The sequence below is a fragment of the Oncorhynchus nerka genome, linkage group LG27, assembly GCF_034236695.1.
Source record: "Oncorhynchus nerka isolate Pitt River linkage group LG27, Oner_Uvic_2.0, whole genome shotgun sequence".
NCBI lineage: Eukaryota > Metazoa > Chordata > Actinopteri > Salmoniformes > Salmonidae > Oncorhynchus > Oncorhynchus nerka.
Window position 1 is genome coordinate 52,986,994 of NC_088422.1, and position 27,021 is coordinate 53,014,014.

Below are 27,021 nucleotides of genomic sequence, written 5' to 3' on the forward strand. Positions count from 1 at the left end.
GCACCCAAGCTAACCTGCTAGCTACTTCCAGATGCAAATGCTCGAACAGCTCACATTTAACATTACTCGCCCTTTACAGAGCTGGTTAGGCTGTTATGTTATCCAGACCGTTGGTGACTGCAACTGTGCTGTCATATTGTCCGTTCGTAAATTCAAAGCGTTTCGCTCTCGGAGCGTTGAGCATGCACACCGGACACTCTGGCCGATGAGTAGGGTTGATCCGAATGTTCTGACCTCACAATGGCAGTCAAGCACCCAAGCTAACATTGGCTAGCTTGCTAGCTACTTCCAGACACAAATGAGAGAACTTCACTCTGACCATTTTACTCACCCTAGCAAAGCTGGTTAGGCTGTTTTCATGTTATCCAGAGCTTTGGTGACTGATGTTGGCAACAATTGAATTACGCTTTTTACTGACACAACCATATTTTAACGGGATGTTGAGCGTTTGTAAATTCATCAGTTATTCACTTAAATCAGTTCTACCAAATCTCTATCAACATGTTAAATGTGCAACCAGAGGGGGAGAAATTCTAGATCACCTGTACTCCACACACAGAGACGCATACAAAGCTCTCCCTCGCCCTCCATTTGGTAAATCCAACCACAACTCTATCCTCCTGATTCCTGCTTACAAGCAAAAATTAAAGCAGGAAGCACCAGTAACTCGGTCTATAGAAAAGTGATCAGATGAAGCAGATGCTAAACTACAGGACTGTTTTGCTATCACAGACTGGAACATGTTCCGGGATTCTTCCGATGGCATTGAGGAGTACACCACATCAGTCACTGGCTTTACCAATAAGTGCATCGAGGACATTGTCCCCACAGTGACTGTATGTAAATACCCCAACCAGAAGCCATTCGCACTGAGCTAAAGGGTAGAGCTGCCGCTTTCAAGGTGCGGGACTCTAACCCGGAAGCTTACAAGAAATCCCGCTATGCCCTGCAATGAACCATCAAACAGGCAAAGCGTCAATACAGGGCTAAGATTGAATCATACTACACCGGCTCCGACGCTTGTCGGATGTGACAGGGCTTGCAAACTATTACATACTACAAAGGGAAGAACAGCCGCGAGCTGCCCAGTGACACGAGCCTACCAGATGAGCTAAATCACTTCTATGCTTCGAGGCAAGCAACACTGAGGCATGCATGAGAGAATCTGCTGTTTCGGACGACTGTGTGATCACGCTCTCCGTAGCAGACGAGAGTAAGACCTTTAAACAGGTCCACATACAAGGCTGCGGGGCCAGACGGCTTACCAGGACGTGTGCTCCGGGCATGTGCTGACTAACTGGCAAGTGTCTTCACTGACATTTTCAACATGTCCCTGATTAAGTCTGTAATACCAACATGTTTCAAGCAGACCACCATAGTCCCTTTGCCCAAGAACACAAAGGCAACCTGCCAAAATGACTACAGACCCGTAGCACTCACGTCCGTAGCCATGAATTGCTTTGCAAGGCTGGTAATGGCTCACATCAACACCATTAGCCTAGAAACCATGCAATGTTCCAATATCTATTGGAAACCCTTTCCAGAAGAGTGGAGGCTGTTATAGCAGCAAAGGGGGGACCAACTCTATGTTAATGCCCATGATTTTGTAATGTGTTTTGATACATTTGGTCATGTGTATATCCCTAAAGTGTCTGTATAAGATCTAGGATCCGTTTTGCCTTTAAGATTATATGGACAGAATTATTGATGGGTCTACCATACCATCCGATTGCCCTATACTCAGAGGAAACTCTCTGAACCTTTGTTACTTTACTTTGTTTCAGTGAGCTCCCAGAGTTCTAATTCTCTACATGTTGGGAATCAAGGCTAAGACAATTAGCTAATGCTATTGTAGGAGAGCAGGGTGCTGCCAAGAATGCTTAAAGGGATAGGACACAGCATTTCCCTATAGATAGCCAGGGGGAGATTACAGACAAATGCCAAACATGTTTAATGGTGTTATTTAAATTGGACCTCAATTAACCCCTACAACACTGTCAATTCACGTGAAACCTTTTCAGTAGACTTTTTAAAATAATTTCTAACTTTGAAAGGACATTGCTCTGCAATATGTGCATGGGTTAGAAGTAGGCCTCATAATTTATTTGCAAACCTCGACATGAACTCAGGACCAAATCTCTACCTCCACGTCAAGCCCCATCTTGAATCGTCAACATTGAGTGACGCGCTTGCCTGGCGCTGCACCAAATAAAGATTCATCACCTCACCCAAAGATTTCACATTTTCTGTCACAAGAAATTAGGCTCTTAAATTGACTGTGGCTAACACGATGATATAACTTGCAATGCAATTTGAGCCAATTGTAACACTGACAATGGCCTTGCCAGGTTGACATTACCTCATGTAGGGGCCCGGGTGTCATCTTTGCCTTCTAGCATCTCCCCTATAGCCTCTCTTGATACATGTGGTTGTTTGACTCTTTAAGACATTACTGAGCCGCCATTCTCTTTTATCCCTTCCGCAGGATCACTGTCACTATCGGGGCTATGTGGAGGGCGTGGAGGGATCATCTGTGGCCATGAGTATCTGCTTTGGACTAAGGTAACCCTTACCAAAAAAAACAGGTTTCTGGCCAATCTTTTGCCAATTTGCATATGTAAAAATATGAGTTTTGTGGCAAACTTGTTGCGGCAAATTTGTGCCAAACATTCTGTTTGCTGAAAATTTGCTGCAAACTCATTATGGATATGCCAATTAGATCAGGTTTTTGGTTACTTTGTGTATTAACAATTTATTTTATTTATTTTTATTTTACCTTTATTTAACCAGGTAGGCTAGTTGAGAACAAGTTCTCATTTACAACTGCGACCTGGCCAAATGCATCACTCAAAAAAGTGTTGAGTAAGTGCACCACAAACTTTTTTCCGGGGTGTTGATGCATCCTCTTCCCAATACTGCCTCTTCCAACACCACGGGTAGGGGGAGAGTATCCATCTGCAAAAGTGAAAGTTTGCTTTGATGTCAAGTCAGCTCATATTGTTGCTACCTTAGCTGTTGTGCGAGCTAACATGCTACTGAACAGTGACACTAGCATATTGGCATGCATATTATTGGTATTAGCTTAAAGACAGCAACTTAACACCTACAAATATCAGTGTTTTAAGCAAATCATTAGTTAGTTAGCTAGCTATCACATACATTTTGCAACATTTTGTATTCTTATTGTCCATAATTTTGTTGCGTTGTTGAGGAATCTGCAGAAACGCATTTTGTTGGACGATGTATACCTAGATACCTACGTATCTTTACATACTACTAATAACATTTGAAACTTGAAATATGTTAACACCAGCTAGCCAGTTAGTGGTGGTGACAGATTGATATAGCAACAAAAAGTGTTGCACTCTATCCCATAAAACATGACATTGCTAGCCACGTATCAATTAGCTAACACAATTTAAGAGTTGTTTGGAAGTTGAATAACTTGGACAACTTCGGTAGGTAGCTAGATAGCTAGCTTGATTTTTCATCTCCACCTGATTGGTCGTTAACAGTTACTGGTTTTCAAACTCGTGATCACAAGAAATGGCTTCTGGTAATATGTTTCCTACTAGTGGCAATAAATATTGTTGCCACGTGTGCCCCAGATTCACGACTAGTGGCATATATTTGCAAACTTCTGCCGACATTTTGTTGCACACTATTTATACTGAACAAAATTATAAACTCAACATGTAAAGTGTTTCATGAGGAGAAATAAAAGATGTCAAATGTTCCATACACATATTGTACATTAACAAGTTAAACCATCCACCTGACTGGTGTGGCATATGAGGTGCACCTTGTGCTGGGGACAATGAAAGCCCACACTAAAATGTGTAGTTTTTGCTACAGATGTCTCAAGTTTTGAGAGAGCGTGCAATTGGCATGTTGCCTGCAGGAATGTATACCAGAGATGTTGCCATAGAATTTAATGTTAATTTCTATACCATAAGCCACCTCCAACGTCATTTTAGAGAATTTGGCAGTATGTTCAACCAGCCTCACAACCGCAGACCATGTATAACCACCCCAGCCCAGGACCTCCACATCCAGCCCCTTCACCTGCTGGATTATCTGAGACCAGCCACCAGGACAGCTGAGGAAACTGTGGGTTTGCATAGCCTCAGAATTTCTGACATTGTCAGAAACCATTGCAGGGAAGCTCATCTACAGGCTCATCGTCCTCACCAGGGTCTTGACCTGACTACAGTTCGGTGTCGTAACCAACTACAGTGGGCAAATGCTCACCTTCGATTGCCACTGGCATGCTGGAGAAGTGTGCGCTTCATGGATGATTCACAGTTTCAACTGTACAGGGCAGATGGCAGACAGACATAGTGTCTGGTGTCATGTGGGCGAGCGGTTTGCAGATGTCAATGTTGTGAACAGGGTTCTCCGTGGTGGGGTTATGGTATGGGGCAGGCATAACATTTACATTTAAGTCATTTAGCAGACGCTCTTATCCAGAGCGACTTACAAATTGGACAACATGGACAACAATTGCAAACACAATTAGCATTTTATCAATAGCAGCTTTAATGCACAGAGATAACGTGACAAGATCCTGAGGCTCATTGTTGTGCCATTCATCCGCTGCCATCATCTCTGCCATCATCTCATGTTGCAGCATGATGATGCACAGCCCCATGTTGCAAGGATTTGTACGCAATTCCTAGATGCTGAAAATGTTTGTTCTTTCATGGCCTGCATACTCACCAGACATGTCACACACTGCGCATGTTTGGGATGCTCTGGCTTGACATGTACGAAAGTGTTCCAGTTCCCGCCAATATACAGCAACTTTGCACAGCCTTTGAAGCTGAGTGGGACAACATTACACAGGCCATAATCAACTATATGCGACGATGTTGCACTGCATGAGGTCACACCACCTTTTTTTTTAAGGTATCTGTGACCAACAGATGCATATCTGTATTCCCAGTCATATGAAATCCATAGTGTTATGAATATGAATTTATTTCAATTGATTTTCTTATATGAACTGAAATTGTTGCATGTTTTGCTTATATTTTTCAATGTAGTTTGCAGCAAATTTGCAAGAACAAATACTTTTTTTTTTAGCGTTCGGTTATAAAGTGACAACACTCTGGACTTGAGAGGTTGGGGGGATTTAAGCTGTCAAGATTACCAGGATGGTGTTCAAAGCCTGTGGTTTAGTAGCAAAACAAGGTGCTCTCAAATAGGCCTCCCCACCGGAGAGCGGGGTTCAAACCCCATAATGATGAAGCAAAAGCAGTTATAAAAAATATATCTTATTTACACAAGTATTCAGACCCTTTGCTATGAGACTTGAAATTGACCTCCTGTGCATCCTGTTTCCATTGGTCATCCTTGATGTTTCTACAACGTGATTGTAGTTCACCTGTGGTACAGTCAATTGATCGGACAGGTACACAGCTGTCTGTATAAGGTCCCACAGTTGACAATGCATGTCAGAGTAAAAACCAAGCCATGAGGTCAAAGGAATTGTCCTTGGAGCTCCAAGACCGGATTGTGTCGAGGCGAAGGTCTGGGGAAGGGTACCAAAAAATGTCTGCAGCATTGAAGGTCCCCAAGAACACTGGCATCCCTCACTCTAAAAATTTAAGAAGTGTCAAACCACGAAGAATCTTCCTAGAGCTGAGCAATTAGGGGAGAAGGGCCTTGGTGAGGGAGGTGACCAAGAAAACAATGGTCACTCTGACAGAGTTCCTCTGTGGATATGGTTGTCCTTCTGGAAGGTTCTCCCATCTCTGAAGTACTCCACCCATCAGGCCTTTATGGAAAAGTGGCCAGACAGAAGCCACTCCTCAGTCAAAGGCACATGACAGCCTGCTTGGAGTTTGCCAAAAGGCACCTAAAGGACTTTCAGACCATGAGAAACAAGATTCTTTGGTCTGATGAAACCAAGATTGAACTATTTGGCCTGAATGCCAAGCGTCCCGTCTGGAGGAAACCTTGCACCATCCTTACGGGGAAGCAACATGTTTTTCAGGGACAGGTCAGGATCGAGACAAAGATGAACAGAGCAACGTACAAAGAGATCCTTGATGAAAATCTGCTCCAGAGCACTCAGGAACTCATCCTGAGGCGAAGGTTCACCTTCCAACAGGACAACGACCCTAAGCACACAGCCAAGAAAATGTAGGAGTGGCTTCAGGACAAGTCTCGGAATGTTCTTGAGTGGCCCAGCCAGAAACCGGACTTGAATCCGATCGGACATCTCTGGAGAGACTTGAAAATAGCTGTGCAGCGATGCTCCCCATCCAACCTGACAGAGCTTGAGAGGATCTGCAGAGAAGAATGGTAGAAACTCCACAATTGTGCCAATCTTGCAACGTTATACCCAAGAAGAGTCGAGGCTGTAATCACTGCCAAGGGTGCTTCAACAAAGTACAGAGTCAAGGCTCTGAATACTTATGTAAATTATTTTTTTATTTTATTATATTTTTATATAATAATTTGCACAAAATAATTACCTGTTTTTGCTTTTGTCATTATGGAGTATTGTGTGTAGATTGATGAGAAGAACAATTTAATCCAAGAATATATACACTACCGTTCAAAAGTTTGGGGTCACTTAGAAATGTCCTTGTCCATAAAAATAATATAATAAAATAAATATAGACATTGTTAATGTTGTCTCAACGTCAACAGTGAATAGGCTACTCCGGGATGCTGGCCTTCTAGGCAGAGTTACAAAGAAAAAGCCATATTTCAGACTGGACAATAAAAAGCAAAGATTTTGATGGGCAAAAGAACACAGACACTGGACAGAGGAACTCTGCCTAGAAGGCCAGCATTCCGGAGTCGCCTCCTCACTGTTGACGTTGAGACTGGTGTTTTGCGACGTTTCTTTTAATGAAGCTGCCAGTTGAGGACTTGTGAGGTGTCTGTTTCTCAAACTTGACACTAATGTACTTGTCCTCTTGCTCAGTTGTACACCGAGTCCTCCCACTCCTCTTTCTATTCTGTTTAGAGCCAGTTTGCGCTGTTCTGTGAAGGGAGTAGTACAGAGCGTTGTACGAGATCTTCAGTTTCTTGGCAATTTCTCGCTTGGAATAGCCTTCATTTCTCAGAACAAGAATAGACTGACGAGTTTCAGAAGAAAGTCTTTGCTTTTGGACATTATGAGCCTGTAATCGAACACACAAATGCTGATGCTCCAGATACTCAACTAGTCTAAAGAAGACCAGTTTATTGCTGCTTTAATCAGCACAACAGTTTTCATCTGTGCTAACATAATTGCAAAAGGGTTTTCTAATGATCAATTAGCCTTTTAAAATTATAAACTTGGATTAGCTAGCACAACGTGCCATTGCAACACAGGAGTGATGGTTGCTGGTAATGAGCCTCTGTACTCCTATGTAGATATTTCATAAAAAATTTGCCGTTTCCAGCTACAATAGTCATTTACAAAAAAATGGCTTTTCTTTCAAAAACAAGGACTTTTCTAAATGACCCCAAACTTTTGTGTGTGTGGTGTATCAGTTGCAACTTGGACACACCTACTCATTCAAGGCTTTTTTCTAGTGTAATAATAATATTGAAGACATCATACTATGAGAATAACACATGGAATCCTGTAGTAACCAAAAAGTGTTAAACAAATCAAATCAAATATTTGAGATTCTTCAAAGTAGCCACCCTTTGCCTTGATGACAGCTTTGCACACTCTTGACTTTCTTTCAACCAGCTTCATGCGGTAGTCACCTGGAATGCATTTCATTTAACAGGTGTGCCTTGTTAAGTTCATTTGTGGAATTTCTTTCCTCAATGCGTTTGAACCAATCAGTTGTGTTGTGACAAGGTAGGGTTGGTATACAGAATATCTCCCTATTTGGTTTAGGACCAAGTCCATATTAATGCAAGAACAGCTCAAATAAGCAAAGAGAAACGACAGTCCATCACTATTTTTAAGACATGAACGTCAGTCAGTCCCGAAAATTTCAAGAATCTTTGAAGTTATTTGGATTTTTACGAATGATCTTTGAAAGACGGGATCCTGAAAAGGGGACGTTTCTTTTTTTGCTGAGTTGATGTCCATTGTAAAATGTTTAACATTCATTACAATGTTGGTGATAGTATGATTAACTAAAGAAAATATACATTTTCATCAAGTGTTTGACCTTTTTTTAATGTGTACTTTTTTGAAAATACTAATATTAATGGACCAGAATACCAACAAATCTCATAATGTATAGATAGAGGCAAAAATGTAATTTCAGTTTGTAGTGCCTGGCCTAAATTGTAATTAAACAGGCTCAGTTTTCAAGCTGTTTTGTTTTTGTCTTTTTCACCTACCTCCCACACACCATATGATCATGCTTTCATGCTTTCGTATCACAGCAAGGACAAGCCAGTTTATGCAATGTTTTGTGGGTGTGGAACATTTAGCATTTTAGTTAAATGACTGTTAGTTGATTATCTTTAGGAAAGAACCTGTCCCTGAACCATCCTTCCTCTTAAAACTGCCAATTATTCTGTTCTAAATGTATGTGCCATTCCCCTACTAAACTAACTGAAACAGGGAGGGACTACCCAGACTTGTTAACATCCACTGAAGTTGCTTGAGAGATTACTATATAGCTGCAGTAGTTGCCCTGGTAACCAAACAAACATACTTGCTAGTTTTGCTAACCAAATATCAGTCCTTGTTTGCTATTATGAACATCTACTTAAACAATGCCAATGTTTTCATTTGGACTTTTGCATTCAAAAACAGCTCAAACGTTGAACATGTAACAATGAACTATAGCCATTGAATTCTACCATGCTGATATACCATGCATTATAGGGAAAAAAATGGACACTCTCAAATGCCATTCAAGCCAATCAGAAACGAGTATTTAACAATGCCATGGTGTAATTAAGCAATAAGGCCCGAGGGAGTGTGGTATATGGGCAATATATCACGGCCAAGGGCTGTTCTTGTGCAGGATGCAACACAGAGTACCTGGAAACAGTCCTTAGCCGTTGTAAATTGCCCATATACCACAAACCCCGAGGTGCCTTTTTGCTATTATAATATTGTTACCAACATAATTTGAAGAGTAAAAGTACATGTTTTGTCATACCCATGGTATACGATCTGATATCCCACAGCCTTTTCACCAATCAGCATTTAGTTTATAATGAATAATATTGACCCCTTATGACTCTGGTGTGATCAGCCTTTTGTGTTTGAACCTCCAGAGGGGTGCTCCTCATGGACAACTCCAGCTATGGGATTGAGCCATTGGTGTCTTCCTCGGACTTCCAGCACCTAGTGTACCGGCTGGAGGACGTGGTGTCGGAGCCGCTGGTGTGTGGCACTCCACACACGGAACAACTAGCCCCATCTGAACAGGACCACTCAGAGCATCACACCCACTCTGACACACACAAACAGCCTGTCAGCCACCTCCTCAGGGTGAGTTACCACAGTGTGTATGTGTGCGTGCTAAGTGTGCCTGTGCCTTCGTGCTGATTTTCTGCTTATGGTACTGTATGTGCTTTCTCTCCCTTCAGAGAAAGCGGGCAGTGCTTCTCCAGCCACACTATGTAGAGCTGCTCCTGGTGGTGGATCATGAGAGGGTGAGTGAATGTCCAACGACTGACAAACCTAGACTGTGTTTTATACATCATTTAAAATCTCTTCCCTCAACAGTACATTTTGGAAAGCAGTGGATGTGGTTGTGTTTAAAGCGGTTTTGATTGAGAAGTGTTTTTTAAAATTCCACATCTTACACCACAAAACCGTATTCAGTGACAACAAATCTGTCCAATTAGCTGATTCGCTTTCCATACACCCACTCGCCCAAACTTCGGTCGCCGTATTGGACTGCAGTTACACATGTTTTTTTGGGCTGGCTTACTCAATACAGTGTAAAACAAAACAATTTATTTGTATTTTATTTGTATGGAAGAACAATTTCAGTGTAAACTTAAACTACTAAAATCTGACAAATTATGTTGATATGATAATGTACCCTACCCCGTTCAAAAGTTTGGGGTCACTTAGAAATGTCCTTGTTTTGAAAGAAAGGCAAAAAAAAATTCCATTGAAATAACATCAAATTGATCAGAAATACAGTGTAGACATTGTTAATGTTGTAAATGCCTATTGTAGCTGGAAACAGCTGATTTTTTAAATGGAATATATATATATATACATCGGTGTACATGGGCCTTTATCAGCAACCATGACTCCTGTGTTCCAATGGCACGTTGTGTTAGCTAATCCAAGTTTTTTTTTAAATGTAAAGGCTAATTGAGCATTAGAAAAAATATTTGCATTTATAGTAGCTCTGCTGAAAACTGTTGTCCTAATTAAAGAAGCAATAAAACTGGCCTTTAGACTAGTTGAGAGTCTGGAGCATCAGCATTTGTGTTTTCGATTACAGGCTCAAAATGGCCAGAAACAAATAACTTCCTTCTGTAACTCGTTCTTCTATTCTTGTTCTGAAAAATGAAGGCTATTCCATGCAAGAAATTGCCAAGAAGTGAAGATCTCGTACTGTACTACTCCCTTCAAAGAGCAGCTCAAACTGGATCTAACCAGAATAGAAAGAGGAGTGGGAGGCCCTGGTGCACAACTGAGCAAGAGGACAAGTACATTAGTGTCTAGTTTGAGAAACAGATGCCTCACAAGTCTTTGTTACGCCCCTGAAAACAGGGGAGAAATAATCACGAGAGTGATACGGTGTTGTATTCTCAAGTCAACATTTAGTTCAATCATTTCACAAAAGTAACACATTACATAACAGAAAACCCATTATACAAATAACACAGCAAAATATCTTATTAACAACACGCACGTTCATTCACAATCGACATAAAATGGCAGCTACTCTCAGTACGATGCTATCCTTCACTTCAACCGAGCAGGGCTAATATTACTCTCTTCAAACTTAACTCTAACTTCCTCAAGACGTTACTAAAACACACCTTAAACACTCTTGACATGTTCGCTAGTTATAACATTTAAATTACTATTTTTATCATCAATAAAGTACCTGAAAACAGGGGAGAAATAATCACGAGAGTGATACGGTGTTGTATTCTCAAGTCAACATTTAGTTCAATGAGAAAAAGACCGCGAATTTCCCCAGGAATATGGGTGGAGACCAGAGCAATCGATCTCCGGCTTATAGATTAAAAGCATTTCGTAGATCACAGATTAACACTTTTAGGCACCACAAAATAAAGTAATCAATATAACGTTTACACATTACTCTCACAATTCGTACCCTTTGACAGATTTGAACTTTAACACAATTATATGAATGTTATCAATCTCTATCAACTAATACTGAATGCATATTTTAACCTTAGATGTTTTAAGATCCTCACATACTATGAACTTACTAATACTTTTCAATGTATAACAGGCTATGAATATGTCCTTTAACCTGTCACACTCTCCCGACAAAATAAATGTTGTCCCAACATTACCAACATTGTCTTCTTCAACAGTTCGTATGCACTGGACCTAGAAAATCCTCTTCTGTAAGGTAGTACTTGAGCAGAAGTCACGGGTCACAGTTCAAATATAACTAACAAGTTATATTCACAGTCCATATCTGTTGACCAGCTATATAACATAAGCAGTATTTTCTCATACTATTGATCAACAGTCCATCAATTTTAATGATCTATATGCATAGTCTGTAAATTGTCTCTTTTGACAGTCTGTGAAATCTGACAGTAGTCCATGGTCAAACATGTCAACTCTGTAGCCTCATGTTTGCTGAAGCCCATACATGTAAGGTGGCTGAAAGTAACATTGCTGTAGTGATGGCAGCCATGGAACCAGTCCTGGTGCAGAGTAGACAGGGAACAACTGTGGCTGTGGCTGTATACTGTAGCAGGAAGGGATACCAAGCTGATCATAGGTGATACGTCTTGGAGGGTGTCTCTCTTTTGTGGCAGCTGGTAGGCTGGTTCCTCAGGTTCAGCAGCATCAGTATATGAAGGAAAGGCACTTGGTGGACGATCATCAGGCAAATTTTCAGCAGGCAAGTTAATCTCCTCAGCAGGTAGGTCTTTAACTGTTGTCTCCTCCAGCCGCTTTTCAACAAGAGGCTGTGCTGGTAGTGTATAAGGGACTGGCACTGCAACTGTCTGTTTCACTGTTGGGGGTCTGTGTTCCCACTCTCTCGCTGGTTCAGCATTCCTCTCCTCAGGTACTGTAGGAGATGTGGGAACCTGTAGCGGATCATGATGAAGGTCATATTCATCCCCACTGTCTTCATCAGAATCTAGAGTCTGTGATGCAGGCTGGTGTCTCCTCGTTTTCTGACTTTTGTCCACTTTGGTCATTTCTGGTTGTGTCTCAAAAGGTAAGTGGTCACAGGACATGAGCAGATTTCTGTGCAGGACCCTGGAGCGTCCCCTACCCTTTTCTGGTCTCAATTCATAAATCGGCAGGTCTGAACCCATTTGTCTCACCACTGTGTGAATTGTATCTTCCCAATAGTTACGGAGTTTTCCTGGTCCTCCTCTTGGTGTCAGGTTTTTAATCAGAACTCGCTCGCCAGGCTGTAGCACTGAACTCCTAACTTTAGTGTCATAGTACTTCTTACTTCTTTCAGCGGCTTTCTGAGCATTTTCATTTGCAATGGCGTATGCTTCTTCCATCCCTCGTTTCCAGTTCTCCACGTATTCTCGCTGGTTACTGGAACCTGCCTCTGTGCACAATCCAAAGAGCATATCAACTGGAAGCCTGGGTGATCTCCCAAACAGAAGATAAAATGGTGAATAGCCAGTCACTTCGCAACGGGTGCAGTTATAGGCATAAACCAGTTTGTTCAGAGACTCCTTCCAATTTGACTTTTGTGTCTCAGTTAGTGTCTTTAACATTTGCAACAATGTTCTGTTCATGCGTTCCGCTTGACCGTTTCCCATCGGGTGATAGGGTGTTGTCCTGGACCCCGCCATGCCACTGAGTTTCTTTAACTGATGGAACAACTGATTTTCAAATTCTCCCCCTTGGTCATGGTGGATGCGGGACGGGAACCCAAACTTCAGGGCAAAATCATTGAAGATGAGATTTGCAGCAGTTTTACCTGACTTTGATGTGGTGGCGTAGGCTTGAGTGAAACGTGTAAAATGATCAACAATCACGAGGATGTACTCATATCCTCCTTTGCATCTGTCGAGATGAAGGAAGTCTATACATACCAGTTCAAATGGCTGTGTTGTCACAATGTTTGTCAGAGGAGCTCTTGTTGCATGGGCTGGCCTTTTCTGCTTGACACAGCTACAAGTTTTAGTCACATAGTGCTCGATGTCAGATTGCATATATGGCCAGAAGAAGCGGTCACGTACTAGTGATACAGTGCGGTCAGTACCTTGGTGTCCCATGTTATTGTGCAACTCTTCCATCACTTTACCTTTGTACTGCTCTGGTAGAACTAACTGCTTGCGGGCTGTAGTGATTCTGTACAAAATGCCATCACTGTCTATTGTCAATTTGTCCCATTCTCTGAATAGGCATTTTGTCTTTGGACTGAATTTCTTTTGCTCTTTAACTGGCGGTTTGGAACCCGACAGTTTGAAATTGAGCACAGGACGGATGACTGGATCAGATTCTTGTGCTTCTCTAATCCCATCTTTTGGGATCGAGCTGGTTGTTGCAGTGGTTGTCTCACCTTCAGCTGATACTGACATAGATGCAGCTGAAAATGACCAAGGTACAACAGCCTCTTTCTGTACCTCAACTGCTTGTATCGTGGCGGCGATGGTGTCTGGTGGAAGCTCCTCAGAACATTCTCTCATCAGTGACTCTACATCCAGTGGCATCCTTGACAAAGCATCTGCATCACCGTTCTCTCTGCCTGGCCTGTACTTTATTGTAAAGTGGAAATCAGCCAAGTCTGCAACCCACCTGGAAGTGGTTGCGTTCAGTTTTGCAGTAGACAGAATGTAGCAGAGCGGGTTGTTATCGCTGTATACAGTGAAGGTGGGAGCATAGTACAAATAGTCATGGAACTTATCAGTGATTGCCCATTTTAGAGCTAGAAATTCTAGCTTGCTCGAGTGGTAGTGATAGTTCTTCTCAGCTGCTGTTAAGGTTCGAGAGCCATAAGCAATGACCCTAAGCTTCCCCTCTTTCTTTTGATAAAGAACTGCTCTCAAGCCTTGGTGTGACGCATCAGTGTGTACAACAAATGGCTGAGTGAAATCAGGGAAACCTAAAACTGGTGGGTGAAGCAAACACTCAATCAGCTGTTCAAGTGCCTGTTGATGCTGGTCAGTCCACAGGATTGGCTTGTTTGAGGGCACCACATGACTTACTTTCTTTGTTTTTGTTTTCCGTGGGTGGTCAGGTAATTTCTCTGAATCTTCTTTCAGGAGGTCATACAGGCAGCTGGCACTCCTAGAAAAGTCTTTGATGTACTGCCTGTAGTACGTGAGTAAACCAAGCATTTTTCTGAGCTGGCCCACAGTCTCTGGTCTGATTTCTTTCAATGCTCTTACTGCTTCAAAATCGGCTGGGTCAACTCGGCTGCCCTCTGCAGACACTATTCTGCCCAAATAACGGACCTGGGGTTTAAAGAGATCACACTTACTTGGTTTGAGTTTAATGCCATACTCTCTGAGACGCTGCAAAACTTTTCGCACATCATTCACATGGCTGTTGAATGTTTTACTGAAAACTAGCGTGTCGTCCAGATAAGGAATGCAGATGTTATCCCGGAGCCCTTCCAAACACTCCTCCATACACCTCTGAAAAGCTGCAGGAGCGTTCATGAGGCCGAATGGCATACGTATCCACTCATAGAGTCCCCACGGTGTCACAAATGCTGTCAGTGGTCTGCTTTCTTCAGAGATGAACCCCTGGTGATACGCTTTCCCCTGATCTAAGAGGGAGAACCAGGAATTACCACCTAAACTGTCCATGATGTCTTGGACCCGAGGGATGGGCTGGCGGTCGGGATGTGTCTTTCTGTTCAGATCTCTGTAATCTATACACAACCGGAGGGTCCCGTCCTTCTTACGAACGCACACGACAGGTGAGGAATATGAAGAGTTTGACTTCCTAACCCAGCAGAGAGTAATAGGATACGGCGCCTGTCAAATTTGATTGATTGCTGACCTTATGACCTGATGACATGTACAGAATATGTGCCCCCGCCCCCCCCCCCCTGTTCGTGTGGTCATGTGTTAGAGGGTGTTTGAACTTTTGGGGCCCATGCCCCCCCTACACCCCCCAGTTTTATCTCCCTTATGGTTGTTATCTATGAAGCAGGAATGTCTGGGGCTATAGATAGCGCTGGGGCCTCAGCATTATAAATGGCTAGAACAAGCCATTTTTTAAGACCTGAATATTAAGCATCTAAAAATATGTCTACAAGGGGAATTCTCGGAGTGCTCTGTAGCTCATGTCACGAACCCAACGCCAAAAGCTTGGAGGATATTTTGGTAGAGGCTCCCGAATGTTTTAACGGATTTCTGTGTACAAGCGAGGGCCATATTTCGTACATATTCAACCCGGAGGAATCTACGGTTAAGATATTCACAGACAGCGTGTCCCAACCCTTTTATCGTGCAGAACCCGAGCCTTTTTCTCTAGCGCTAAGGATGCGAGAATGGCTTAAAATAAGGCTAGCTTTGTGTCAAATGGAACGTGCCCTGAGTGCTTCAAGGCTGCCAGGATATGCGCTGGAAGAACAAGTCTGTGGACGTCAGGACCTAATGGCCCTGAGAGTCACATCCATGGGCTATACCCGGACTCCAGAGTGACAATTTTAGCATGTGAACAATTTGACAGGTCAAATGCTACGAAACGGTCAGTCCATATGTATCCTCCAAAGCATGCAAGGATGTAAATTTTTTCAAATAATGTTCAGTTTTAAATGGCGCGATTACCACATTTTCCGAACCCTGATGAATAAGCTGGACAGTCTTTTCGAAAATCGTGAACAATTACGACGATGGCCTAGGTTATCGTTGAGACATACCCCGGAACAACATATGTTATCGTTGAGACATACACCGGAAGAACAACAAGTTCGAAGGCGGATCTTTCCCTGGCAGGAAAGTGGACAGCTTCGACGGAGCGCGGAAAAGACTTTGTGATGGGGAATTGGAAACGGATAATGTTCAGGGCTAACAGGACCCCATATATCTGTAAGAAATAGTTAAAATAAATGTTGAATTATAAGGTGTGTTAAAATGTAGGTGTTAATTTTTGAAAATGTATACCCCCCCATTTAACTAAGGGGTAGAGCTCTTTTCTCTCAAGCTAGGGTCTGGCGCAGACAACTGTAAGATCTGAAAAAAAAACATGTATTATTTTATAGTCTATTCCTACATTGGGTATGTTATGAACGTTACGTTTTATTAAAGTTTGTAATAATGTACAAAGACCTGCATCCAAGGTTTTTTATATTTTTTACATAAAACACGTGTGCTGCATGTTTAAATATTATTCAAATGGGTTACTTAATTCAAACATGTCTTAAAGGTTGTACGAAATATTTTGGAATTCAATAAAAGGAATGTTTAAAAACGGTATCTCACCCTTTAACTATGGGAAAAACCTATTTAACAACTTATTCCAACTCTGTCACAAAGTAAAATAGAATCCGAGTGTTTGTGTGTGTGTGTGTGTGGGAGGGTTCTTGAGGCGGAGCAACAGGTGTGTGTGTGTGTGTGTGTGTGTGTGTGTGAAAATCCTAAAGTTGGGGGGTCCCAGAACTCTTATCTGTAGAGAACCGTTTGAAACAAGGTGTGCACTATCATGCATAAGGCATGTCGAGATATCAGCCGAACAGCGGGGGTTAAACATAGATATCTCTAATCTGCGGCCCCCACACACCCGGTTTGCAGACAGAATGTCACGACATCCCCGCCTGTTGTTGGCGTGTAGCATACATCTCTCAAAAAACTCATTCCGAGAATGAACGGCTATCGCAGAACAGTATGGAAATATTCCTGATGTACAACCCTATAAATAAAAGGGTACAAATCTCAGGAGATGCTTCCGGGGGGATAAAGACCAGTGGTAATTTAGCCTACATGTTAGGGATGGGGCCCAATACATGGACGTATGTGAGAGATAAATTATTCCCATTCCCCGCGGATATACATGCAGGATTTTACAACATATTTGTGTATACCGACATCATATCCTATCAAAGGGTCGGAGACAGCTGTGTGCCACTCCTGAGAACGGTTCATATAGATGGAAAGGATGGGGACATCGTCACTGTCACCTACGACAAGCCACACTACGTACCTGTAAGCAAGAAATATATTGAAAACATTCTTGTTGAGCTTAAAAACGGATCAGAACGAAAACATTGAATTTACTTATGGTAAAACGATTGTAAAACTCCACTTTAGACCAACCAAAACCTCTCTACATATATAATATTAGTATTATATATTTTATATACATAATACATCTAAATTAAAATTATGGAACACCGACACCTCGACCCTAACAGGTATGTCACATACTATGTGGATCAAGTGGGTAATGGGTTACCAGGATATTATGGATCGCCCACCATGTATGGTTCGGGATCGGAGGGATATTTCGTAATCTCTTTAGGATGGTTTTACCGTTTATGAAGAGAGGCTTCAGCATAGCCAAACCGCATTTAAAATCAGCAGCAAAAAATATAGTAAGTGAGGTTGTCGCCAATGCGATAAACAGAAGGGCGTCACCAGATGTCGAGAGTCAAGAAGGCTCGGGGTTGATGATGTTGTCTCGAAGACCGAATAAGAGACCGCCAGGTATAAGGCGAAGACTTGAGCCTAAAAAACGGCGGTTAACGGTTAAAAGAAACTCAGTTAGTCAAAGACGGGGTAAAGTGAGGAGGTCTGGACCAAAAATGGTAAAAAGAATACTCTGAAGTATTTTCTAAAAGAACAAGCACCATGGCTCTTTTACACCGCATGTCCTCTGAAGCTATAAAAACAGAGCTCGATCTTTTCACGGACCCCTTAACCCAACATTCAGTAGAGAGGTCCAGTTATGTGGAGATAGCCCCACTCTCTGCCATTACAGACAACGGCCCCATAGAGTTTTTCATACCAGGCAACGGTGACAACTATCTGGACCTCAACAACACCTTGGTGCATTTGCGTCTAAAAGTTACCAAAAGAGATGGTACTGATATTGCAAACGATGCCAAAGTGAGTCTCATTAATTACCCAGTGGCCACCATCTTTTCCCAAGTGGATGTGACTTTGGGGAACGGCTAATCAGTCAAAGCAGTGCCACATACCCCTACCGTGCCATCATGGAATGCTTACTCAACTACTCTGAAGACACTCTCAAGACCCAATTCAGCGCAGGGCTTTTTAGCAAGGATACTGCAGGAGGCTCTATGGAATCGACAGACCCATCCACAGGTGCAAATAAAGGCCAGGCCGCCCGGGCTCGCTACTGTGCAGAATCTCGAGAGTTTCATCTGCTAGGCCCTATACACTCTGACATTTTCTTTCAAGAACGTTTACTCTTAAATGCGGTTGATTTAAGACTAAAATTAACCAGGGCCAAGGATGAGTTTTGCCTAATGTCTGCAACGGATGGGGACTTTAGCTTAAAAGTGTTGGGGGCCACGCTTTTTTATTAAAAAAGTATCGGTATCTCCGGCAGTTCGTCTGGGTCACTCACAGGCTTTGCTGAAAGGAAATGCCCTTTACCCTCTCCAAAGAATTACCATGAAAACCTTTAGCATACCTGTGGGCAGCAGAATCTGCAGTCAAGAAAACCTATTTCTAGGCCCTTTACCGCGATACGTAGTTATAGGTTTGGTTGATCACGCCTCCAATACGGGCAGCTTAAATAAAAACCCTTTAATTTTCAACACTTCAATGCAGAGTATGTCGCTCTGTGTCAGGACGGACGTCAGGTCCCTGCTAAGGCTTTCCAACCGCAATTTAATAACAACATATCTGTGCGAGAATTTTACAATCTATTCCTGGCTACCGGGAGGCATCTAAAAGATCTCTCTTTACCTATTGACAGAAATGATTTTGCCGAGGTTACACAATGTATGCTTTCAATTTATCCCCAGATGATGACACCTCAGGAAATCTTTCTGTGGTGTCCCAAGGTAACCTCAGGCTGGAAATGCGTTTCCGTACACCTTTAGCCTGTACGGTTAGCATGATTGTTTATGCCTGCTCTGATTCAATCTTGGAGGTGAATAGCCGAAGACAGGTTTTAGTAGATTATTATTAAGGATCGTTGAGCAAAAGACATGAATACCCAAGAGTTGGAAGGGCTGATGAGCCGACTGATTGGAAAACAATTTTGCGGAGTGTTGGCTTGTGATGAATTACCTATGGAGAAATGGAAGGTGCGGCCTGCAATGTTTATTGTCAATACCCATCCTAAAAACATGCCGGGTGAACATTGGCTAGCTGTGACCTTAGAAGAGGAAGGAGGAAGAAAAATCTCAACTTTTTTGATTCCTATGGTTTCCCACCCGGTTTTTCACATTTCCCCAAATCTATTAAAGAATTTCTGACCAAAAATGGCTCAAAGATATACTACAATATCAAACAGGTGCAAGATACCCTTTCAACGACATGCGGTCAACACTGTGTATTCTACCTATGCCAAAGAGCCCGGGAGTTTCTTTTGAAGATGTTATGTCTCTTTATAAGGATGATTTAAGAAGTAATGATAAAGTTGTAGCTTGTTTTGTTAGAAAATATCAAAAGTGTTCAAATGTGTATCCTCTAAGAACGTGTAATCAAGGCGTATGCTCACGCCAAATGTTTCAAGAATGCCACAAATGTTAAATTGCTTATTTTTCAAATAAAATTTATTGAATTTAATCATAGTCATTCAAAAGGCTAACCACCCAGAGAGATCGGGATTAGGGAACGGTCCAGAGGCGTTCAGGGGGGTAAATGGGTTATCGTCATTCATTTCATAAGGATGCGAGGGTTTTGGGGCATCTTTAGGGGTGCTGTATCTCGGTGACGGTTTGTGTTTTAAAGAGTGAATCTGTTGCCGAATCTTATAGTTGGGTACACCCGAGAGGGGTATGTTGAGGATGGCCAGGGCCTTAAGAAACTGAAGCCACCCTGGAGGTCTTCGGTCATCAGCCACCTTGTGGGCAGATGTGGTACTTTTAAGCAAGTCAAGTATATGTGACCCTTTGACAACAGCCCCCTGAAGGATAAACTCTCCTTTGTCATTCCAAGTAGCTGCCCCATTTGAGTCTTTTAGCTTGTTCATAATGTAGCTAACATTTTTCCTGTTACGTGCCGGAACATGGGTTAACAAGTCATGCATAACTTTATCTTCAACAGGCATTTGATCTTCAGATGGTAAGCTCGCAGGTACCGGCCTTATAGGGGCGTGGCTCTCGCGAGGCTCGTCATCTTTTAAAGGGTCCTGTAGGGAAATAGTTAAATGGCCTGTCTCTCTCTCCCCTTGTTTCACCAAGGACAAATACCTTTGCAAGAGGTTTGTGTATTTTTGGACCTTATCATAGGGGTTCAATCCTTTTTGATTCAAAATATCCTTCATGGCCGTATCCAAATCATTTTCCGCTGTTTGTCTGATATTTTCAGGGGCCCCTGCATTTGTTTTTTTAAGTCTATCCAACTCTTGTTGTGGCACCAGATACATTTTATTGGCCATCACCCTATGTGTTCAACCACCACGTCGGGCTGCAATAAGGCTGGTGATGAAGGGCACGGCTATACTTAGTAAAGGTAGAATAAAACCGCCAGACTGTTGTATGCTATGTCGTTTCTTTTGAAGACTGACCCTTTTATTGGCAAAGAGCTTGATCGAGGTCTTTTGTCTCTTTAATTTTTTAAATTGTGTCAGGGTGAGTGGAATGCGTCCTTTGAGAAGATTCAAAGCAATCTCACATAGGGATAATATGAGATCTGAAGAACAGTGACCCAAGATGGCCTTCCGTTCATTAGACGTAGCCCCAACTAGGCTTCTCAAGAGGGGCAAGTTTCTTTTTAAACGCAGAGACATAGCGGCTACTTTTTTTTAGGAATGTACACAGCCGGCCACTCCCACGGGAACAGACCGGTTCGTAGCCTCAGGTGTTCTGGAGTATTTGCTTTTAAATCCACGATTAAATAAGAAAATGGCGCTTGGGTTGCGTCCTCGTAGCTCTCCATAAAGTAGGATTTCCTTCCCGGGTACATCTGCTGAGCTAGAGTGTTAATTTGTAGTTTGTCTCTAGGATTTTTGAACAAAACCATGTAATTGGCGTTCAAACTGATGTTGATATTGAAAAATACTGATATTTTTACCTTGGTGAAACACATTCTGCACCAAGTAAAGCACGGACAGGATTCTATGATGCGTATATTGGGTAAACGCTCGGGCAATTTCGGGATGTTCGCTACCTGCAAATAGCATATCGTCCAAAACCAACAGATTGTTTTTATGAGGAGGTAAAAGTTCATCATCAGACAGGGTATCAGGTATTCCTTCAACAAACTTGATTTTTATTGTCTTCAACAATTCATCATACAGAGGTTGATAACATGAATAACACCACACAACATTATCAGGCTTTTGAGATAACACATGTTCAGAATTCTCTAAAATACTTTTTACAAAACAAGTTTTACCACTATTCGAAGGCCCTGCGATTAAGGCCGAAAATGGTAGTTGCAACCGGGGGTCAAAACCTTCTACAGCAGTCATTATATCTTAAGCTTTAAGACCCCTGTAGCTTGTAGCATAAGTCAACACCCAAAGGGGGTAATGTGGTCCAGTCAGGCAAAAAGCAGTCTCTTGTCATAGACAACCCTGAATCTTTTAGTAAGTGGGGCCTTCCTCAGATTGAAGCCCTTTATTATACACAACAATCTTTTGTAGGAGCTCCTAAATCTCAAAGTCACTATTCCTGTCATTTAGGAACCACCCTCAAACAAACGTGTGATTGATTCCTAGTTTTTACACGAGGTGTATTTTTTTTTCATAGTTTTTGAGTCACGCCTGACACACTGCGGCCTGTAGCATAAGTCAGTAGCCATAGGGCAATGTAGTCCCGTCAGGCAAAAGCACTCTCTTGTCATAGACAACCCTGAATCTTTTAATGAGTGGGGCATTCCTTAGATGGAAGCCCTTTTTATCCCTAACAATCTTTTTGTAGGAGCTCAAAATCTCCAAGTCACTATTCCTGTCATTTAGGAACCCCTCGACCAAGCGTGTGATTGATTCCAAGTTTACACGCTGGGCATTTTCATAGTTTTGAGTCACTCCTTTGGCTTTCAATACCACGTGATTCTTTAGCGTTCAAAAGCATAGCTTTTGGGCCCACAGGATGACCATTCTGTGATATGGTCACCCTCTGCGAGTTCGCTCGTTAAGCCACCCAGATAGTTGCTGAGTGGGGGCTCCAATCCCTGGTTTGCTTACATAGACCACAGAGTCTGTGTCGTGGTAAAGCACCCGCCTCTGAAGCTGCTCCATGAGCTTGTACAGTTCAAGTCGGCCATAGGCCGTGGTAAATGCTGCAAGAAACACATTTACATTACCCGGGGTAGAACCCACTTCTTGTTACGCGCCATTGCACCAAGGCAATGTCTTGACTCAAGAATGAAAAATGTGAAATTTCGTATTGGTCCGAAAAATGAATTCCAAAAATTCTTCAGGGTCTTTAATAATCGACGTTGTCAACATATTACACCTCTGCGCTAATTTGCCCCAAAGCGAATTTAGGTACAATTTCGACACATTTCGTTTGGTTTTGTTGACCTCTATTCTGTCAGGGTCAAGAAGGATGCCTTCTCTGTCATGATAGTCTTGAATGTACCTGTCTTTACTTTCTTGATCTGTGACCGATGCAGGATAGCCTGAAGCCATTTGCTTACATCTCAAGAAGGTCTTGATGTACTCTTTAAAAAGAGTGTCTGATTTCTTTGGAAAGTTCCATACTTCAAAGATTTTGGCCACACGATACCCCATCTCTAAAGCCTTAGAGAATTCAGCTGTGACCCATACACCTGTCAGTGCTCTTTCTTGATCTGTGTGATCACATGGGGTTTGTTGTATGTTTTCACTGCAGGTGCGACAAAGGGGAAAGAAAAGTTTTCCTTGAGGGCCCCTGTAAGGCAACACAGGTATAAACAAACCCCTTGGAGGGTAGACTGTTGCTTTGATCAGACCAAAATAGTTTTGAGGTAAGTCAAAATCACGATGAATAATTTCAGGATGACCTATAGGATAGCATGAGGAACTCATTACATGCGGATAAAGGGATGTAAAATCCACATAGCCTATTGTCTCGTCGGGTTGCGCTACATACCTCAATGTCAAAGCATTGGTACGGCCGCCATACAAGGCCTGTCTTGGCTCCAGAGGTTCTGGGATGTCAAAGCTGGAAAGGAATGCTTGAACATGAGGATCAGACTTTTTGAGGGCTGTCCATTCGTGCTCCCACAAAACAACCACTTTTAGACCGTAAGTAGCCTGTAACGAATCAACTTTGTCTTGAAACTCTTCGTACATTTCCCCAAAAGTCTTTTGGGTTAGGACACATATGTTCTGGGGCACAAAGCAAGATTTGCAACCATGGAAGAAACAACCGTTGTACTCATACACGGTCTCAACCCCGTCAATCTTGGTGTAGCCATCTACATGGTAAGAGCCAAACGCCTTCTCCCCTCGATTCAAAGCATGTTGAATAAAAATGTCTTTATCCTGGGCCATATACTCTAGCCATTGAATGGACCCACTAGAGTAGGCCTTGAACTGGCGTCGGTAGTTGTCAGGCGAGGGATCGCTATAGAGGATGTCGGCATATAGTGTGTACGGTATGTTTTCATGCATGCCGATGCAATCGTTGTACAACTCCAAGGGTCAATACCTGCATCTTTGATTACCTCTTCTCTGAATCTGAGGCATCCTTCACGAAGTATAACCACATCATTGTCACAGTATGATTCCATCTCTTTATGGAAATCAAAGGTGCCATGTCTTACTGTCTCATACCAAGTCATGAATCTCTCTCGCTCTTTGGGAGACATTTGATCACACCCATACATTTCTGGGCTGGGATATGATCCTATATAGTGTAGATTCTCCTCAGATGTGAAGAAGTGGGGGAACCAGCCTTTCACAGAGTTTTCAAAACCCAAGGCCTCTGGCATTTGAGCCAATCTCATGGGTAAGAAGCTTAAACTGTCAATGTATCTCTGGTTGAAGGCGGGATCTACAAAACACAGGATTTTACTCCCTTGCGCTAGGACCCTCGGCGCTATGCCTTGCTTTATCAAGGGGTTCAGAAGAAGGTACGAGTCGTAGGCTCTAGCATTGTGCGCTATGAACGTAAAGTTTCGGTACTGTGGTTTTCTAAAATGTTTTAGAAAGAGTAGTGCACAATTGGATCCTTCTGCAGACCACTTTTCCCCGTGAATGTCATGGTAGATACAAAAATAGGCAAATGATCCCCCGATTGTTGATTTGTCTCAAAATCATAGAACACATATTTCTCTGAAGGTTCATCTTCAGCCAAGGGCTGAATATAACACTCGTGTGTCACTTCTTGAACCACTTCAGCATTTCTGCTTTTCAGACCCCCTTTACAGATTGGACACTGTAGGATTCCACAAACATGTGGTTTAGGGCTATCTATTTTAAGGCTGTAATTGCAATGACATTTTGGGCATTTCTTGTTAATGGCACAAATGCTTACAGATTTACCGGCCTTAGGGTGCCATGTTTCAATTTTGTGTTTATCGTAACAGTAGGTCGAACGACATGTGCGATGGCAATCCTCACAAGGTGTCAAGTTTAGGGTCTGCATAGGGCACTCGGCATCCTGACATACCGAACAGTTATAACGGCACGAGTGCCCCCTTTCGGCTGTAGCCGGTATGGCAGGATCTACACACATAGGTTGCCCCTAGAACGCCGTGACGTTTGTAACGGCATAGTAATGTTCGTTTTGCACATAAAAGTACAGAATCTGGGGGTGCGGTTGGGGGTGTTTTGGAACTTCAAGAGAGCTGCATTAGCTCTACTGTGGTACAAAACCACAATCTTGATATTCAGAAGGTTTTCAAATTTGACAATGTCTGAGAATGCCACGCCTTCATGGATCCCGAGACCCACCGCCGTTTGGATCTCTCTAGCCTTTTGCAATGCCGTCAGATCAGTACATCCGGGGTTAAGTAAATGCGCTAGGCCTATTGCAAAACATAGCTTATTATCGGGATTGTGAACGTTTATGAGGTAGGCCCTTTTATTGCTTATGATTTCTGACTGCATTAGGCTATCAAGCTTCCTTCTCTGCCCCCGCCCCCTGTGGTTGACGTATTATTTGCACTACAAGCTCTAGGGTTCGATCGGCTATGATGGCTAAATTTGACTGAACAAGGCGTTCTACCAGCGCTGTAAATTGTTCAAGATCTGCTTCGCCATTGGGTAAAATAAGAGATACTGAATTATGCAGGCTATCTCCACATATTTCCAACTGTAAGACATCACGAGGTTCGCCATAATCTCTTGCTGTTTCTAACAGGTCATTCAGAGTGTCCATTATCATCATGTAAAATACAGCATAGTCAAGATTCTGATTCACACATAGGAAATTGAAAAACTGTCGAATCTCTGTATTGTTGAATTTATTCCTGTAAACAACCCTGACACGTCTATCCTGAACATCTGCAGCCAGATTTATTAGATAATTGTCCAATTCCCCAAAAACATCTTGTGGCGTTTCAGACTCTACGGACCTAGGCGTTACGGGTTGTTCTATCGTTGTCGGGGTTGTCGGGGCCGAAATTGTCTGACTCGCGTTCATACGATTAATTAAGGTTATGAGGGCTTCGGGAATCTGGGATAACATGTTTTCCTCAACCCCCCCTGACTGGTTCATACGATTAATCATTTCTAAGAGTTCGGCTGGAATCTGTGTTAATATGCTTTCATCTAACGTTCCTGAATCGTTCATACGTCTTATAACTTCTAGGAGTTCGTCTGGAATCTGGGATAAGAGGCTTTCAACTGTCTCCCCGTGTTGCGTTAGTTCTGCCATTTTTTGGATAATTAAGAGTGTTCGTTTTTTTCTTTCTGTAATGGTTGGTGTTACATGTATGATTTTAGCGTCTGTATTTGCGTTTTTAATGGGGTTGCTGTTGAACATGCGTGGAATTGTTCTATGCCAGAATAACATATCGTCTCTGTACTGTCTCTCAATTAAATCCCCCAGTCGTTTGTATAGCAAAACATTCCTCGATTTCAAAGCCCTGGAAAATAATGTGAAAAACCTTTCTTGTTCGTCTGCAGGTATTGAGGCCGTAGAATTGACTGGGTCTATAAGGTTGGCCGCATCACAGAATAGCTGGTCATCAACATCTGACATGTCATTAAAAACAGGTCTCTTGGGTGTTTCATTCGAATGCTCGGGCGCCGGAATCCCCCAGCTCTAGATTTATGTGGTCGTCTGTGCCGTTTTTCGCCGGTGCGGAGTCTGAATGAAAATAATACATACATAATTACGTTATTAGATATAAAAATATATATGTTAGCTACATACAAATGTCAAATACCTTTCCGTTATAATAATATATATTAACAGTACATAGTTAAAATACCTCTGCTTTTTTGGCGCTTGTTGTGACGAATCGCCGAAACCGGGGTGTGTGACTTTTTCCCTCTAGCTTTCCCGATTCTGCTGGATCTGTCTCCGGGTAGTCTGAAAAAACATTATTTGTCCTTGTTTTAACATAGGCTATCAACAGATCTATAACTAATAAAAAGGCTGATAACTAATAACAAAATGGTATAATGGTCCCATACCTTGTCCCTGGAGCGCCGGCTCGTGAAGCAGCAAGTTCCCGGCCCAACAGTAGTTTTCGGGGGGGCTTGATTTGGAGCAGTGTACTTGGGCCACAGTTGATCGTTGCCTGTTGGGGTCTTGAATATGTCGGGAGGGGGTCGATGTTCCCTGGATTCGCGGTGAGTTTGAAAAAGCGCTCGTACAGAACGGTAGAATTGCATCAAAGTCCTGCGTGTCAGCTGGCCATAACGCATCCTTTATCATAAAGGGCTGTATGTCGGCTGTAAATACATAAAAA

The 27,021-nt window shown here is 42.5% G+C and overlaps 1 protein-coding gene across 3 annotated transcripts in view; it reads left to right on the forward strand.

The window, feature by feature from the left end:
• The window catches only part of adam9a (ADAM metallopeptidase domain 9a), a 117,463-nt gene that overhangs the window by 49,179 nt on the left and 41,263 nt on the right, over positions 1 to 27,021 (forward strand). For all 3 annotated transcript variants that reach the window (XM_029638619.2, XM_029638618.2, XM_029638620.2), the window contains exons 5-7: positions 2,486 to 2,562; positions 9,199 to 9,415; positions 9,514 to 9,579. In XM_029638619.2, coding sequence (XP_029494479.1) covers positions 2,486 to 2,562; positions 9,199 to 9,415; positions 9,514 to 9,579 — 360 coding nt within the window. The remainder of the gene's footprint in view (positions 1 to 2,485; positions 2,563 to 9,198; positions 9,416 to 9,513; positions 9,580 to 27,021) is intronic.